We start from the raw sequence: 19,383 nt of genomic DNA on the forward strand, positions 1-19,383 counted from the left end.
GAGTTCTACTTGCATGACTGAGAAATGAACCTCGATCTTGTTAAACCACTAACATTTGGGGTTTTCTACGACAGGCAAACATAATCCTAACTGATTAAGATGTCATGAAACATCCCTCACATTTCTTTTAAGCATTTCTAATTTCCTAGACCCTTATTTGTAGAACTCCATGTTATGTTTGAATTATTTTTTTAACGATTTCATCTATTATGAATAGATAGCTGTGTCATTAATCAGAGCATAAAGTAATTTAAGAAAGCTACTGGCCTCTCTTCATTTCTGTACCACCCTCAGTCCTGGCCCATAGTAGTTTCTCTCCCTTTATTTCTGTTCATAATATGCTGACACATACAAGTGACCCGTGAAATGGTTGTGCAGGAAAAGGACAAGGGACAGATAATCTGAACAACTCATGGACTGGCTTTTATGTGACTTGGGACCTCTTCACTTGTGGCTTTAATGGAAACGTGGTAAAGGCACAATGGCCCAGCACTGGCAGTGAGACGGCACGAAAGGAAAACAAGCAGCCCCGGTGGCTGGGGCAGGATGGAACACTTTTATTGACTGTTTTAGTTCTTTTGCAACCGACAGAATCCCTGCTGGGGGTTTCCGAGATTTTGAACTTTTACCTTTGCTTTCTCAAAGTCCAGGTCTTTGCCAATGGTAGTGAGCAGGCGACACAGGCACTCCAGGGACTCCTCGTCGTGGTTCTTCAGCAGCTTCACCACACAGTCATGCATGATGGCTTCGGTCAGCATCTTGAGTTTGAAGAGTTCTCCGATGAACTTGATGTTACCGATGGATCTCCGCCGCGCTTTGTCCTTAGCTTCTTCCAGTTCGTCATGGAGCCGCGTCCTCTCCTCTGGCTGTTGTGTAAGGAGTAATAGAATCTTGATGGTGAAAACTGTACAGTAGACACTAAGAACACACGCTTAGATTCATGGTCTTCGCCCCTTTTCTGGGCGTTAGGGAGACCCTTTGAGAGCCTGACTGCAACTATACCCGAAATTCTGCATCCATTTCAGGAGATTTCTGGCACTCGGTGACCCCTCAGGATGGTTCTGAATCCCTGTCTTAGAAGGTTGAGTTGCTCTAACAAGAATCACTAAAAGAAATAAAACTACTCTTTTAGACCTCAATATAGTATCTGCCACAGACACCTACAGTAGAGAGATGCAGTAGCTGGCTTTGTGAAAATTCTCTTTATTAACACTAAAACTGCACGTGCACTTCCTGTGAAAATACTTACAGCGCTGGCAGCCTCAAGTTCCTTCTGTTTCTTCTCAAAGACATCGTCGTCTGCTTTATCTTTTTCAAACTCTTTCTGGCAACGGTTCAACAGCAGCTTCCGGAAATTCACTGTGTTACCAGGCTTGTCTGCCATGGGCACCTTCAGCTGCATCCAGATGAGAAAATGCAAAAGCGGCAAGGTTACTTAAATGAGTTCAATGATTTTCTCAAAATACCAATTTAATTTATTTGCAAAACAATTCTACAAGAGGTATACAATTTAGCTTCAGGCATTTCATGTTTCAATGGTATGATGTCTTAAATTTTATACAGAAAAGGCACACATTCCTGTCATATAAATGTACTGTTATCTTCTGTGGATGGTTGTGCCTCCAGCTGACTCTGAAATCCACGTGCTACTCTTACCACTATAACCTGGCACTTATCTAGACACTGCAGGGCTATTACTTTTGTTTTCCTTACTACCATTGTAGTTGCTTTGGTTTAAAGGAACAAATAGAAATGGCATGAACTTCATGGCCACAGGAAAACTGTCGTGGGTGAGATTGTTATTCTAGGAAAAAGCAGAAGAGGGAACACATTTGACGATTTTTGAGATATCATTTGCTCAGAAGAACGTCAAGACACTGCAATGCTACTACTTACCCTGATATATACTATGTTTATTATTTCAGTTGACTAAAATAGTCTATTTTACAGATAAATGCCTCCCCCCCCGCCCCGAGCACCATTCTGAACAACTCATGTATAACATGGCAAAACGGTTTTTATGGAATGACAAAGTGGCTCCCAAACTTCGGCAATGCATGGTTATCTGCCATAGGTTTAGTGAGAGAACTTTGTAAAAAATAGGAAGCATTGCATTTATACTCACAAAAGTTAATGTTATCAACACGTATGGATTCAGCTGCTGAAGAATGAATGGCCAGAGAAACTTCCTGAGAACCGAGACTGACGCTACGGGGTGTTTGTGCTGGAACTGAGAGTACGCTCTCCAGCGTATTTCCTATATTCCCACAGAGCGGGCTTGCTAAGTCTACTCTAATTAATTGAAGGAACAGATGTCTCATTACATTTTATTTTTATTTTCAGGAAAAAACATTAACTTAGGAAGACGAGGAGATCATCAGATACGTTTCTAGACAACCACAGAAAAGCTAACATGTTCTCATTTCTAAACTCAGACCACACACTTGGAAGCGACTATAGATCATTTCATAGTCAGGCCTACTTTACCTACAAGGAGGTAGAAATTTAATCAGCCTTCCAGAAAAGAAACACCACTACAGGAAAGGAAACAATTTCCAAAGCAAAATCCGAAAGTAGGTATGTTTTCTACTATTTAGGACCCAGAATTAGTAACAATGCAGTGCAAACGAGAACCAAGAAACATATTCACAAGCAAGGTGGTATATACCAGAGAATCAACATGACATTAGCATCTAGAAGAAGCTAAAAATGTCCTGAAAATCAGCAGTTACATCCAATTTGCTACTTTAAAGAAACACAAGTAGACCAGTCAAAAAGTTCTATCCAGCTTCTTGACATATTCACCAGCGTCACCTTTATTAACCCTAAGGACATAACTGATGTCACAATCTATCAGCCCTAAAGAGATGTTTCTTCACATTATGGATTACCGTATAGAAAATGCAAAGAATGTGCACAACAAACACTATGAAAATCCAAGTCACTGTTTTATGGTGAGAGGGACCAAAATTAAAATGAGTCAGAAAGAATAAGTTAAAACTCATGACAGTTTGGTTGATAGGAACAGGCAGAAATGATGGAAGGCGAGGGCGAATTTCTCTACACAGAAGGTATACAAGACACAGCTTCGTACACTTTCTATGCAGGGAAAGGCTATGCTGAAAGGGTTGAGTTAAAGATCAGAAGATTTGCTTACTTTCTTTTTAACAGAAGCCAACTCTTTTAAGCCAAGTCTCAGTTTCATTATCTAAAACAAGGGAGGCATAATACCTGTGTCTAACCTAGAGTAGGGCTTTAAGCATCCAATGAAACAGGTTTGGAGGGAGCACTTTGTAAGTTACAAGCAAGAAAGCTGTAACTGGGATATTCAGAACACTAGAGTTCAAAGAGCACTGGAATGCTGAGCATTAACACCAGGATGTGAATCCCGACTCTGTAACTAATCAGCTATGTAAATCTGAGTGAGCTACCTGCATTTGCAAAAGGAGACATTCCAGTGACTGTAGGTTGAGGAACACTACAAAACTGCTGTTCAAACAGGAGCTTTGGAGGCAGGTCAGAATCCCAGCTCCGTCATGTGACTCTGACCAAGTTACGTCGCTTCATCAAACCTGTTTCTTTCCACGAATCAGGGTAACATCTATCTCTTAGGACAGTTGGAAAAATTAAATGAAATGATCTAAGTAAAGAAAACAGTGGCTGGAACACAGAGCCCAACAAGCAAGTATAGCTGTATGTAAACACTTGAAGCTGTAATTGGCAAACGTTCATGATTAAAAATTAAGAGTAACCTAAATTGTAATAATATAGGTATCAAAGAGTGTATATAACAACGTTAGCTCACAAAGCAATTAGGGAGAGAACCACAAAAGGCAAGAGAAATGAGTATCTGCTATCCCCAAATAATGGTCATGGGACATTTCACACATATAGGGCCCCAAGAACATGTAACTACGCATAGAATGTTTGTGTATATTCCTGTCTGGACACCTAGCACAATGCCCACAGATCTGCATGTACATACACCTCAAGGCGAGTGGACATCTAGTGACACAACCCCCTAAAGACTTGTTTTGGAACAAGATCTTGATGTCCTCTGGTTAACAGGGAAATATGATGGACCAGGCCAGTGAGAACGTATGTTCTGAGAATAGCGATGCATGATAATTTTTTATTATAAATTCAACAGGATGATGGCATTCAGTTAGCATGTGTTATCTCCTGGGCACTGACTGGTCACCCAATGAAACTGACAGGAGACCCAATGAAATTGGTTAGAAATGAACACAGAGGATGGGTATCTTATTCTGTTAAAGCTGCTGTAACAAATACCAGAGACTGGTGGCTTAAACAGGTATTTATTTTTCCCAGTTGTGGAGATGGGAAGTCCAAGATCAAGGTGCCAGCAGATTCTGTTCTCGGTGAGGACCCTCTTCCTGGCTTGCAGACAGCTGCCTTCTTCGTATCCTCGTGTGAGGGAGAGAGGAAGCTGTAGTGTCTTCCTCTTCTCGTAAAGTTACTAATCACATCACGGGGGGATTATATGGAATTTATCTTGGAAGGGGGTAATACGAACATTTAGTCCATAACAGCGGACAAGGCAGGTGCTTGCAGATGGAACCATGGATAACCACAGAAATGAAAGGTGATGGGCAATGGCTGGATAAAGATCTCTTGGGACAACTGCAGTTTTCCCTTAATGGCAGTCCATGATCAACTCTAAGATGTTTCAGATGGGTTGATGGAGAGATGGTTTCTCAGGCAGTCAGGGAATACAGGGTGGGGAGAAAGTAGGTTTACAGTTGTGACTCTGTGAATTTATTCTTGTATTACTTATTACTGTATTATTTTCCACATTAACGACCGTAACCTACTTGCGCTGGACAGCACCTACGATTTCATCTTGACACAGTAGTATACGCCCAGTGTGACATTACGCTGGAAGCTAACAGCACATCACCTCATTCTGTGCTGAGACTTGTCCACACACCGGTCCGCCAGCAGCCTTGGATGTGAGTGTTGTCAGCAATGGTGGTCATTTTCTTCCAGCAACAGGACCTGTCCTCCTCATACACGTGCTAGCGTTGAGGTAAATACTCATCCCTAAAAACATAACTCCCCGAGAAGCATGAAGGGCTGTCAGCTCAGTGTTAACTATGCTAATCAGGTATGAGGAGAAAAGGGAAGGACAAGCCTGAACTTGCTTAGCATGCTGAGGATTTCCGGTGCTGTCTCAAAACATGAAGATGCCAGTTCGAACCCACGGCTCAACAGCCGTTGTGTTCCAGAAGGATGTTCTGGTCCGAGGTAAAGCATTTAGAATGAAGAACAGTAACATAAACAAGTGGCACCCCCATGCTAAATCTAAACTATGAAGTAAAGAGTGGTAAGTCAACTAAGTATTACTCATGGGTCCACGGGGACGCAGTATCCTCTACCAGTGGATTCCGTATGTGCGATGAACACATCTATCAAAATACAGCTGCATTCGACGTATCTGAAGAGGCGTGTAGTACTGAGGGTGCCCACAAGAACCAAAAAGGCATGGTCGAATTACGAAGAGCTGAGCCATTTCTCATCGATCTTGTCTGCAAAGCATGTTTTGTATTTCACCAAGGGGGCTGCACGTCCTTCCTCCAGGTGACTACTCCAGCCTCTTGCTGCTGCCCAAGGCCGGCTTTTCACGCCTGTAATTCCAGACTTGGTTTCTGATGAGGCTCAGTTGTGTCTTCCTTGTTCTCTTAGCATCTCTTCCTAGGCTCAGCCTTGTCATTCTTTTCACATCCTGCTTTAAAGCACTTAGAAAGTGGCAACACTAACTGGCATTAACAGGACAAAGAATGCTAAAAAATCTACCTTAAGTGCCATTTTTCATAGCTGAGGAATGCATGCCTGACACACCACAGATAAAAAGTAACAGAAGTACAGCCTTAGAGCATAAAATAAATGTAAGTTGTTAGTTTTTCTTGCATTCATGCATTTACCCACTCGCAACATGTCCAAGGGTCCATTATGTGCCAGAAACTATTGCAGGCACTAGGAATTTAGCAGTGGGGGTAGGGGGGCGGACCCAAAATCCAAAACCCAGAAAAAGTCCCTGTCTATATGAGCTTACCTTCTTGTGTTCCAAGATGGAATTTTAATTTAAATTATGATTAAAATAAAACACAGCAATTTAATATTACCAATCATCCAGTTAAAAATTTTATTTAAGTACAGATTTAGATACAGGACATTTTCTCTTGTCCATTCTTCTCCATTTGTCACTTATCAGATGCCCTCCTCCTAAGAGAAGTACTGAATTCTGCTTAAACGCTTTGCAGTTTGTGCAGGTCTCGCAGGTCTTTTCAGTCATTCCTAGTTGAACTAGTAGAAGCAGCAATATACTCCAGCGGCATGGTTTACTCTCTCTAAAGATGCCCTGGAGCCTCGATGCCAGCGGTTTCACTGAGAGCTCGGTAGAGGCAGTAGCTGTGTTTAGGCATAAATGTGTCTGAGCGAAGTAACTATGATATTTACAGAGTAACTTGTGAAAGGCAACACCATCACATCAATTTCCTCTGTAAATCTAAAACTTCCTTTCTAAAAAGCCTACCCTTCAAGAAATGGAAGACTGACACAATATAATTGTGTTCTCAATCCCTTACCTAGAAAATTGCTGCAAAACAACAAAAGAGGTTTAAATGGAAGTGTGTGATCCACATGAATGACATGGTGGTGGCAAAAAGGTTTAAAACCTGCTCTAAACAATGAGAACCGGCGTTCTCCTGAATCTTAAAATCTCAACAATCTAAGCCCCAGGGTTTCTCAACGCAGACACTACTGACATTCTGAGTCGGACAATTCATGTCCCATGGAGAACAAAACCACCCTGGCTGAAAACCACGGATCTAGGCCATGGTTTAAGCTAAGGTTCTAGTGAAACTGCCATAAAGGTAAAGTCCCTGTTTAGGCAATTTTGTAAATTCAGAGAAAGTTGTGAAACAGAAATAATAGAATGGTTGTGAGGATTAAATGAGTTAGATGTAATCATTTTGGCACATGTATCTCAAAGAATATTGTTATAATTACACTTCTCCTTACTCTTACTACTAATATGACTGTACTATACAACTCTAACTAGATTCCATTATTTCAAATGAGGAACACTGATAATCCATGACAAGTGGGACAGGTCTACAAACTGTTACAACTATGATTCAGGACAAAGATCTTGCAATGTAACCCGTGGGTGTCTCAGTAGAACATACTGACAATAGCAATGAAATTACTGAAATAAATTAATGAATACAATGGATAGGAAAAGAGTGCCTCCTCCAGGTAATAGCTTAATTTTTTTATTCTACTGCCTTCATTTTCTCTCACTCCATTGATAGATATCATTTCTCAACTAATAATGATAAAAAAAAAAGCAGTGTTTGTGGTCTCGAAGCTTTGGAAAATGCTGCACAGAGGACATGCCCCTCTTGTGTGATTCCACGAGAAACAGTACAGTAAACAGAAGCTTGATAAAAAGAGACATGCTTCAGCTGGCATCAGTGAAACATATAGTAAAATTTCAATTTTGGTCAACACTGTTCCTTGGAAAAACAACTAGCTAACCTCCATTTCCTTCCTTACAGAATAAAAAGTAACACAGCACACATTCATGTGTTCACTGGCCAACTGTTAAACCATAACATTTCCCCGTATTTGCTTTAAATCTTTTTCTTTTAAAGAAACTTAACATTAAAGCTGAAAAGCCCAGAACACTTATTTTTTCACTATTTTTTCCCTTTTTCTCCCTTTTTAAGGTTCAACTCAATGAATCATGACAAAACAAATGCACACGACCACCAGCAGGTGTAGCACCAGGTCAAGGAACAGCACCCACAGCCCCCAGAGCTCCAACGCACTGCTGCCTCCAAGCCTCCAAATTCAATCCCATCATCCTGTCTGTCCATAACAACCGGTTTCTTGCCTTTCTTTGCTGTACAACCTAGATATGCATCCCCAAACACTCTAATTTTTGTTTCATTTTTGAACTTTAAACAAACAAATCACATAATACATATCCTTTTGAGTATGGATTCTTTAGCTAAAAGAATATGGCTTCTTATTCTTGTGAGATTCATCCATGTGTATAGTTGTAGTTTGGGTTCATTGTCCTAGTATGAACATGTAACAGATAATTCATTCTACTATTGATGGACAGTTTCAAACTTTTATCCATTATGAAAAACAATGTGAACATTTTGGTATATATTTCACATAACACCTGTCTATGTGTGTGTATATCTATATTAATTACTATTCAAATCTACTGACCAAATAAATTAAGGTATGCTTTTATTGTCATATGCAGGCTTATTTTAGTTATTTCTTATTATTCACTATTAAAGCCAATACATAAACATTCTTATATATCGTTCCTGTGCACATGTGGGTCATTTCTCTGGGGCATATACCAGGAAGTTAAATTGCTGGGAAAAAGTATACGAACACCTTTAGTATTACTGTTCATTACTCCCCAAAGTGACTGTATTCGTCCTCATTAACACTTTTAAATGTTTTTTCCCAGTTTAATGGGTGTGACTTGTACAGAATTGTGGTTTATCTTGTCATATCCTTAATAATGTATAACACTGAGTATCTTTCTTTATCAGCCAATGGATTTTCACTTCTATTAATTGCCCATCTTTAAATTGAGCTCTGTTTTCTTTTCCTCCTTAATTCTGATGTCAACATTTGTTAGTTACATGTATTCCAAACAGATTCTTCTAGGCTCTGGCTTTATCTTTTTATTTTATTTATGATATCGTTTGCTGTACCAAAAGATTTGAATTTTAATATTCAAATTATTTAAAAAGATTTTATTTATTTATTTTTAGAAAGGGAAGGGAGGAAGATAGAGAGAGAGAGAGAAACATCAATGTGTGGTTGCTGGGGGTTATAGCTTGCAACCCAGGCATGTACCCTGACTGGGAATCGAACCTGGGACACTTTTGGTTCCCAGCCCGCGTTCAATCCACTGAGCCACACCAGCCAGGTGTTTAATATTCAAATTTGACACTTTTCCCTTTATTATTTATCTCGAATCTTGCTGAAAAAATATTTTGCCCACTAGAAGTTCATGAAGATAGACTTCTCAATTTTCTCCTAAAAGATTAACTGCTGATATTTAAATTTTCATTTCTTCTGTGACTGTTTGACTTTTGTATTTGGTGTTTATTAGGAACCCACTGCCATCCTTTTACTTCAGGCCCCCAGTGTCTCAAAAGTACACTAGCTGTGGCAGTTACCTTTAAGGTAGAGGGAAAGGTACGGTTCTGTATTTATTGACCAGGTTGGTAGGTATGTTCACCTGGCTGGTGTACACTGAGCTGTACACTCCTGTGTGTATGTTGTAGTGGTGTGTGAGAGCTGGCTCACACTAGCTCATAAGAGCCGATTGTTAAACAGGAATTTTGTGAATTAATTGTCAAAACTGTTGGTAGCTTAAAATCAGTCATGAATTAACTATTTACATCATTAAATTTGACAAAAGCTACACAATGAGACATATTTCTTTTCCCAGTGTGAATGTCTTTAGGAAAAAAAAGTTTAAAAACATATATCCTTTGGAGTATGGGCAATTTTACCATAAAGAAGTAAAAGCTCCAGCATGTAAAAGGATAAATACACTGGGATGTTTATTGCCGCACTGCTCATGGTTGCAAACAAAAGCCCCAAAACCAAATCACCAGAAACAACATAATGGAGGGAAGTGGGGGGATGAAGAAACTGTTGGAAAAACTATGGTATGTCTCTATTATGAAATATCATGCAACTTAAAAAAAAGCACGAGTAAAATCTCTTTGTAGTGAGCAGGGAGATGCCTAACACATATTAAGTGAAAGAAAGCACACTGCAAGACAACGTATATAATTCAATGAATACAACAAAAAATGCAAAAAAATCCTCTTAATACATATGTTTATGTGTGTGTGTGTGTTTTAAAGATTTTATTTATTTTTAGAGAGAGGGGAAGGGAGAAAGAAAGGGAGAGAATCATCGATGTGTGAGAGATACATAGATCAGTTGCCTCTCTCACACCCCCTACTGGGGACCAGGGCAGCAACCCAGGCATGTGCTCTGACTGGGAATCGAACCCATGGAACCCTGGTTCTTAGGCTCGTGCTCAATCCACTGAGCTACACCAGCCAGGGCTATGTGTGTGTTTTTATGACTTTATAAAGAAAGCTGTGGAAGGATAAATTCGCATTGATCACCTGGCTGGGGCTCCAAGTGAAGAGTGTTAGCTTTTTCTGTGTATACCTCTATATTGTTCTAATTCCAATAGATCGTTATTTTGTAACTTAAGAACCCGACAATGTTTTAAAATCTTATTTATGAAGATTATAGATTGTAACAAAAGTCATGTAAGCGGTTGGTAGGCTTATCTATGAATTCTTCCTATTCCAGTCACACTTGTCTTATTGCCAAACTTTTTCAATGGTCATTTTTCTCAAGGATATTTTTCTGAAATTAAAAAATATTAACAACTTCTCACTGCTATAGGATTAAACCCAAAGTTAGTAAAGAAAACTAAAGTATGAGCCAGAATGTCCGGGATCTAGTCCTAGTTCCATTTAGTAACTACAGGACGTTAAGGCTCTAACAGTGCAAATGAGGGACAAGAGATGGAGAATCAGTTTGCTTTCAGATAGCGGCATGTTTTAAGACAATATGGCAAGTGATTGAATGAAATAATCGCAGATTTGGATTTTAGCATTGCCTCTTACTACTTATGTAACATTGAGAAAGTTAGTTATCTTTTTTAAGTTTCAGTTTCTGATTCAGTAAAGTGGGGCTAATACTATTGACCTTTCAGAATTAGAATAACCATTGAAGTATGAATAATACATGTAAAGCATTTACTCGTATTAAAATCTAGTAGGTGCTGAACACATGCTTTCTGTTACAACAACCATCCTCATTCTACAACCGCCACTGCAAGACCTTCGCAATTGTTTCCACCACCAATAAAGTTCTGAATCACTTAGGGCAGTGATTTTTGACCTTTTTCATCTCATGGCACACATACTAATGTGTGCTACACATTACTACAGTTTTTGCAGTAAACTGGTTGAAAATCACTGTTTTAGGGCTTAGCACATGCTTAAATACTGAGGTGGGAACTTTATATACACAATGTCTTTTATTTTATTTTTTTAAATTCTGTTTATTTTTAGAGAGGGGAAGGGAGGGAGAAAGAGGGAGAGAAACAAACATCAGTGTGTGGTTGTCTCTCACACACCCCCCACTGGGGCCCTGGACCACAACCCAGGCGTGTGCCCTGACTGGGAATCAAACCAGTGACCCTTTGGTTCACAGGGCAACTCTCAATCCACTGAGCCATACCAGCCAGGGCACAATCTCATTTATTTTAGTTTTTTCATTATAATAACCTTAAGTTACATGAAGCAATCATATTTTATGGATTAAAAATGAGACTTAAAGAGGTTACATAACAATTTGAAGGTTATAAAGCTAGTAGTGGTGGAGTAGTTAGGGTGCTGACCTCTTTTCCCTTAGATTGTCAATAAAATAAAAACATGACAACAGCTAACACAATAATAGCCGTATGGTGTGAGCGATTCACAATGGTATCTATTTTTTTTCCGTCAGATCGGCAACGGCTGCAGAATTTTAGTAATTAATTGATGTGTGCCATACGATGAAAAAAGTTGAAAATTGCTGATCTAAACCACACATTTAGGCATTCAAACACTACAGTATCACAGAATACCTTGTAAGTGATTTTATGCTGGGCTTTTTTCAATATAAATTTTGAGTTTCTTAAAGACAGAATATGTAACTTTTCTAAATCCCAACATACTTACCTACCACCTTTGACACAGGTACTCAAAAATATTGATAGAATGACAAAATTTTATACTTTCACAGCAATGCATAATCATAGAGTTGTGAGAATTAAAGAACTCAAATGTTAAAGGTCAAACATTTCTGCCCCAAGTACCCCAGTAACAAAGAAAACACAGACGTACATGCCAGTTTCATGACTGTAGAATTGAGGACAATGAATATTAATCAGAACCTCTCAGGTCACCCAATCTGCCTCCCCCTGCATTTGACAGGCTGTGAAGATTAAATGGCTGTTAACAATGTAAAGAGAGAGAAACCTAATAGTTTCTAAGACATGAAATTTCCATTTTTGAACCCTTTATGACCACAACTATCCTATCAGTTTCACTGAAGCTAAAATTGGAACCACTGTGTTTTCCCATTTTGAATGCAATGTGAATGAAAGGATTTGTTTTATTTCTATTAAGAGGATGCCCCAGGAAAAAATGCTTGCCCATGACAACAATTTCGCATTACTAATTTAAACCATATTCCATCTTCCCCACACTGGATGAAACCATACGTGCCCACTGCAGTCTAGTCTCGCCCTCCAGAGGCAAGTACACATTTTATGAAAGGTTTCTTTTTCTACAATAAGAATGTTATATTAATAGACGCTAAAAATATATTCTCCCCTTTACGTTGCCCCACTGACACTTCTGGGAAGATGTGTAGCAAGGGGAGAATATACCTCTGGGAGATTTCTGGTTTTACTCCTTCCTCTCTTCTTACCGTTACTAGACACCGACACATGTTTGCGTAGGCCACGGAAAAACTGGGCTCGTCGATAGCCTTCTCGAAGACCAGGTCGATGACCCCCTTCAGCCGCTCCTCTGTGTCCACGGTGAGGCCAGACACCTGCTTCATCAGCTGGTTGAACATCTGTGGTGTCAACTTGTTTAAGATGCTTCGAACTTTTCTAAAAAGTTCCTAGAAGGACACATACGCAAAAAACAGCATTATAGTAGCTGGGATACTATGATGCTTTCTGTAAGAATTAATATTTTGTTTATAACATATAAATTCAACTTTCCAAATTATTCTTTAAAGATTATTATTAATAACACTATCAATATCATTTATTAATAATAATTCTCTAATGTATATACGAAGTAAAAGGAGCTATACTTGAAGTGATTCCATTTACATGATACTTTGGAAAAAGCAACATTATAACTACAACCAGATCAGTGATTAACAGAGGGGGACATGCGGGGAGAGGATGAATACAAAGTAATACAAGGAAATTTCAGGCGGCTGGTAGAAATGTTCTGTATCTCGATTGTGTCAGCAGTTGCATGACTATGGATGTTTGTCAACAATTACAGAACTATACACAAAAATGGAAATTTTACTAAATGTAGATTATATAATTAAATTTACATTTACTTACATAAATAAAATAGCCCAGTAAAATTCATGAAATCATGATATAATAGCTGAAAAGGCCTACACAAATGTTTTGTTTGATCCTGTTAAACATGTGTATTGGTATACAAAGATTTTAGTTATGTGCCAACAAAATGTTAATACTTTCTTTAGGCAGGAGAAAGTAAATAAATCAACTTAAATTTAAAGAAACTGTATTGCCAAGTTTTTTAGCAATGGGTCAATTATTACTTTTTTAAAAAAAGATTTTATTTATTTATTTTTAGAGAGGGGAAAGGAGGGAGAAAGAAAAGGAGAGAAACTTCAATGTGTGGCTGCCTCTCACACGCCCCCTAACCAGGTAGGTACCTGGCCTGCAACCCAGGCATGTGCCCTGACTGGGAATTGAACCGGTGACGTTTTGGTTCATAGGCCGGTGCTCAATCCACTGAGCCACGCCAGCCAGGGCAAGTCAGTATTACTTTTATAAAGAAAAAAAAAATTAAGTTTAGTAGGGATGGGGGAGCCATTGCATCTCTGTAACTTTGCCTATATCAACTGAGATAGTATTGTTTAGGTCTAAAACCCTAAACTGTTTTACATGAAGAATAAAAATCAACAATCTTCAAATATCTTCAAATATTCCAGAAGATAACAAGTTTAGAAAATAGGATAATAAAAAGATAATTTACTGAAGTAATGTACAGCATATTTTAAAGGTGCTAAGAGAGTAGATCTTAACAATTCTCATCACAAGAAAAAAAAATTGTAATTATGTACGATGATGAATGTTAACTGGAATAACTGTAGTGATCATTCTGCAATATATAGAAATGTCGAGTCATGACACTGTACACCTGAAACTGACTTTATTAAAAAGATCTCCAGCATCAAACAACAAATTCACTGAAAATCATTTATTCCTCATAACTGCAAATCTACAACCAATTCTGTACCAGGTACAAATAAAGCCTAAGGCACAATTATGGCCTTCCAGACCACTGGCATTTAGAAGCAGAGACAAGGTAGTTACAAGTTAAGTAACAGAGACAGCACGAGGCAGATCAGGAGCTACAGAAGGGGGAAGTGGAGGTACAAGAGCGACCAGAGGCAATGAGTTAGTCAGGGAACGCCTTTGGAAGAAACTGAAAATTGATTGGACCAGCTAATTGACAGAAAAAGGCTTTAAGTGGGAAAAAAGGGACGGGGAAGAAGTTTTAGGAAGGGAAAGCATTTTAGAAAGGAACTTTCACGGGGGATTTCCTCCTTTGGTATAGAGAACGACGAGGGAAGCTCACAGAGTAGTGCGCGCTAACTGGGAGATGGAGTGAGGTTCGAAGGGACAGGGTAAAAGCTGGGGTGCAGACAAAAGTCAGTCCTGCAGAAGAGGGTGGAGCAGAACAGGCATGAGACGGGGGACCCCAGTAATGGAACCACCACAGTAGTGTGTGTGCAGCGGTCTAGTCAGGTCACGAGGCGATGATTTCCTAGAACTGCTTCAGGGAGGTGAAATCTTATGATGCAGGAGGAATAAGGTTACAGGTCGTCATCCATAAAGTTGTTATAATATAGCAGTAAGAGTGAAAGAGTCTTCTGGAAGTGGAGGCAACAATAACACTACTGTTTTCACAAAAAGAGAAACACACACAATAACAATTAGCAGGGGCATCAGTTCAGAATGGGGTACACCTGTGCGGAGAGGAAGAAAACGCCACACAAAAAATGAAGGAATGAAGCAAAGGTGCTACTTATTTAGAAGACAATAGATCAAGAAAAGTAAGGTTGTATGGGCCCTGAAAAATGAAGTTTATTTATGCTTCATTAAATTTGCATTATCGAGTCACTAAAGAATTTTTGATAGTTTAAGTCAATATAACTATTCTAATGATTCTGAGGTAAAAATTAATCAATAGTGGGTACAACTCTGCCCTGGCTGGTGTGGCTCAGAGGATTGAATACCAGCCTACAAACCAGAAAGTCGCAGGTTCAATTCCCAGTCAGGGCACATACCTAGGATGTGGCCCAGGTTCCTCAGCTGGAGAGCTGTGAGAGGCAACCAATCAACATATGTCTCTCACATAGATGTTTCTCTCCCTCTATTTCTCTCTCCCTTCCCCTCTTTCTAACAAGTAAATAAAATCTTTTTTAAAAAGAGGGTAGAACTCTGTTAACAGAGTAAAGGGAGGCAGATTATAAGTCACAACAAATGGACTACTCAGTAATCACCACACTGTGGGTAACAATCTCTTGAAGCTTCACTTCTCCTCAGTTGAAAAATAGAGAGTTTCCATTCCCTTCTTCATAGGTCTGAAGAATCCAATGAAGGAAGACACTAACACAAACGCATTAAATACGGAAACAAGACATCTTCAATAACTGAGCAGGAATTTTAACTATCTTTTATAAGCCATTTAGGTCTCTTATCATTGAGCGTTTCATAGGGGACTAGAAGGAGGGATGCAGAAGGTATTTTTAAAAAACACTGAAATATACTCAGAATAAATGGAGGGAAGATTAGGTACTGGATATCAGTGAATCTGCAAAAGGATGTACTTACAGACAAACACCTGAGCAATCACCAGAAAGATGAACAAAGGCAATAGCCAAATAAGACTGACAGCATAGCTTCCGTCCAAGATGGAGACGTAGGTAGATACACTTTGCCTCCTTTCACAATCAAAAGAAGGACAACAACAAATTTAAAAACAAAAATAACCAGAACTGCCAGAAAATCAAACTGCATAGAAGTCTGACAACCAAGGAGTTAAAGAAGAAACATTCATCCAAAAAAATATGGCCCAAAAGCAAGAACAGATCATACCTCCAGAAAAAAATACAACTAAGCCATGAAGAGATGGCCAACCTATCAGACACAGAGTTCAATACACTGGTAATCAGGATGCTCAAAGAATGGTTGAGTATGGTGACAAAACAGAGAAAGAAGTGAAGGCTATGCAAAGTGAAATATATGAAAACATACAGGGAACCAACAGTGAAGGGAAGGAAACTGGGGCTCCAATCAATGGTTTGGACCAGAAGGAAGAAATAAACATTCAACCAGAACAGAATGAAGAAATAAGAATTCAAAAAAAAAAATGAGGAGAGGCTTAGGAATCTCCAGAACAACTTTAAACATTCCAACATCCAAATCATAGGGGTGCCAGAAGGAGGGAAAGAGCAAGAAATTGAAAACTTAGTTGAAAATATAATGAAGGAGAATGTCCCCAATCTGGGAAAGGAAATAAGACTTCCAGGAAGTCAGGAAGCTCAGAGAGTCCCAAAGAAGTTGGACCTGAGGAAGCACACACCATAATTACATTACCCAAGGTTAAAGACAAGGAGAGAATCTTAAAAGCAGCAAGAGAAAAAGAGAGAGTTACCTACAAAGGCGTTCCATCAGCTGATTGCTCTAAAGAAACCTTGCAGGCAAGAAGAAACTGGAAAGATGTATTCGAAGTCATGAAAGGCAAGGACCTACATCCAAGATTGCCCTCTCCAGCAAAGCTATCATTTAGAATGGAAGGGCAGATAAAGTGCTTCCCAGATAAGGTCAAGTTAAAGGAGTTCATCATCACCAAGCCCTTATTATATGACATGTTAAAGGGACTTACCTAAGAAAAAGATAAAAAATATGAACAGTAAAATGACAATAAACTCAAAACCATCAACAACCAAACTTAAAAAACAAAAACAAGTTAAACAAACAACTAGAATGGGAACAGATTCACAGAAATGGAGATTACTTGGAGGGTTATCAGTGGGGAGGAGGAGGGTACATGGGGGAAAAGATATAGGGAACAAGAAGCATAAATGGTAGGTATAAAATAGACGGGGGGGAGGTTAAGAATAGTATGGGAAATGGAGAGACAAAGAACTGACGTGTATGACCGATGGACATGAACTAAGGTGGGGAATACTGATGGAAGAGGGGGTACAGGGTGGAATGGAATAAAGGGGAGAAAAAAATGGAACAACTGTAATAGCGTAATCAATAAAATATATTTAAAAAAATAAGTTTGACAGCACAGCTTTGTAATGGATCAGTTCATCTTGGTCCTGACATTCTCTGAACAACTTTATTGATTCGTTTATTTGTTTAACAAGTATTTACTGAGTACCTACTATGTGTGAGGTTCTCTGTTGGTGCTAAATGAAAGTCAGTAGTTCTAAGGCCCATCTCTGATCCCAGGAACATCATCATACTGAGTACCCGGCTGCGGTCCCGGAACTGTGCCCAGTGCTCTGTACTACTTCACTGAACCTTCACCGTGGCCCTATGAGGTAGGTCACGTCACTGTCTTCACCTCCCAGTGGAGACGCAGCAGAGGTAACCCAGGGATAAGGGCCAGCACCGTGTGCACAGCAAAGGGTGAGCCAGGCTTTACATTATTTGACATGCAAAACATTGTGTGTGGATTAAAGGAGTTCTTAGGTTTACCCTACGGAGTTTTGAGGACAAGATATGCATATAAAAATACAAATGATTTAATTTTACTCCAAAAGACTCCAAAACAAGATGGGTTTCTTAACTTTACCTTTTTAGAAGTGAAGGTCTGACAGGGAGACATGAAGCAATGTATCAACCAGTCTGTTGCACAGTAAACACTGCGAGTCTAAAAATATATTTTTAATGCAAGCAAATATGGATCTAAGCCTAAATGATAGAATTTTATGATTTATGAACCTTTCAGACATAGTGTCTGTTCTGAAAAGCACACACAAAGGAACTTCAAAGTGAAATAGGTTGTCTGGTATCCAAGATGGCTTTTAGAATAATGCTTACCTTACAGCAGGAAAAAACAGCACAAAAATCTTAAACTAAGATCTCCAAATATATTCATAGGGCAACACGACAAGCTAAAACAATATCATTATAACTCCGAACACAATGGCAGTGTGAGCTTCTGCCCTCACCTGGGTTTTGATGTTCTCGGGATCCTCGGCTTGGCTGTCTCGTTTCTGGCTGGGCTTCCAGGCGTTCTCTGCCTTTTTCAGGTGCACGTCTTCTTTCACGGAGACCGTGATGATCTTCCTGGGCTCTCTTCGCTGGCCAGGCTGAGATCTCCGCGGCCCGACATTCAACAACTAGGACAAGAATATTCTTCATTACATCTCCACAGCGCACTTACGATTGATTCACTGTCTCTGCTATGCTGCTCGGCTTGAGCCTGCTGATCACACCCAACACATCTAGATGCAAAGATGAATGTTAGGCACTCTATTTAGATTTGATCTTTTGGGGGAGTTGGGGGTGTTAGGTCACCATCCATGTAATGTTCTCCACCACTATAATTTTAGATCCTGAAGTCCTAAATAAAGTGATGGAAAATTATGTTCAACAAAACTGTTGTTTCTCACAAAGAAAAACTACCCTTTGCTGATATTAGTTGTAACTCTGAACTGGTTACTTTGAATAACTACAAAAATCCACATACAGTAATAACCAGTTACAAATCTGCTTCCAAAACTGGGTAAAATGCAAATACAAGTTTATCACAAAAATTCTCTGTAACATAGACACCCGACTTCACTGCAGATCTTAATGGATCCCTCTGAATTTGCTGGGCCAGAAGTACTAAAATAAGTCTTTTTTATATCATTAATGAGATCCAACTGAATTGCTCCCTGAAAAAAAATATTTTCCTCTCTTTATGAGTTCTCCATTCCTGCTACAGTCCCGCTATACTCATCATGTTAAAACCAGTAACATACGCTGGCATGTCGCACTGGACATCAAATTAAGCTTTTGTTACTGTGCGATAAGGAGGTAGGTTAAAAGGTGCATTCTCTGTATTTATAGTCACAACAGCTGCTACATTAAATGCTTGGAAATAATTTTGCAGGATTAAACTGTTGGGTTGATAGTAAGCTCTGCTCCTCTGTTGCACAGTGAGAGCCTTTATGTTTTCTGATACAGCGTTCTCTAAATGCTGAGTAAATGCTGCCATTAGGTTTTAAGAGGGAAGGAAAAAAGCTTCACACAACACATGTAGACCAGAATCATATCTCACCTAATGCCCCAATACTACCTTTCTGAATTCATACAAAGTTTCAGGAAAGGAAGCAGAGACTTAAATGTCATACTTTATATAAAAAGACAGGTTATAAGAGAGGCATGGTTTCAGGCCTAGGCTGAGAATCTTAAGAGCCTTTACATATCACTCATTT

General features: G+C 39.2%; 1 protein-coding gene across 24 annotated transcripts in view; it reads right to left on the reverse strand.

The window, feature by feature from the left end:
• The window catches only part of EIF4G3 (eukaryotic translation initiation factor 4 gamma 3), a 294,941-nt gene that overhangs the window by 49,568 nt on the left and 225,990 nt on the right, over positions 1-19,383 (reverse strand). For all 24 annotated transcript variants that reach the window (XM_036025438.1, XM_036025450.1, XM_036025440.1 and 21 more), the window contains 4 exons: positions 18,130-18,300; positions 12,580-12,777; positions 1,250-1,396; positions 630-866 (listed from right to left, as the gene is read on the reverse strand). In XM_036025438.1, coding sequence (XP_035881331.1) covers positions 630-866; positions 1,250-1,396; positions 12,580-12,777; positions 18,130-18,300 — 753 coding nt within the window. The remainder of the gene's footprint in view (positions 1-629; positions 867-1,249; positions 1,397-12,579; positions 12,778-18,129; positions 18,301-19,383) is intronic.

The sequence above is a fragment of the Phyllostomus discolor genome, chromosome 5 (assembly GCF_004126475.2).
Source record: "Phyllostomus discolor isolate MPI-MPIP mPhyDis1 chromosome 5, mPhyDis1.pri.v3, whole genome shotgun sequence".
NCBI classification, from domain to species: domain Eukaryota; kingdom Metazoa; phylum Chordata; class Mammalia; order Chiroptera; family Phyllostomidae; genus Phyllostomus; species Phyllostomus discolor.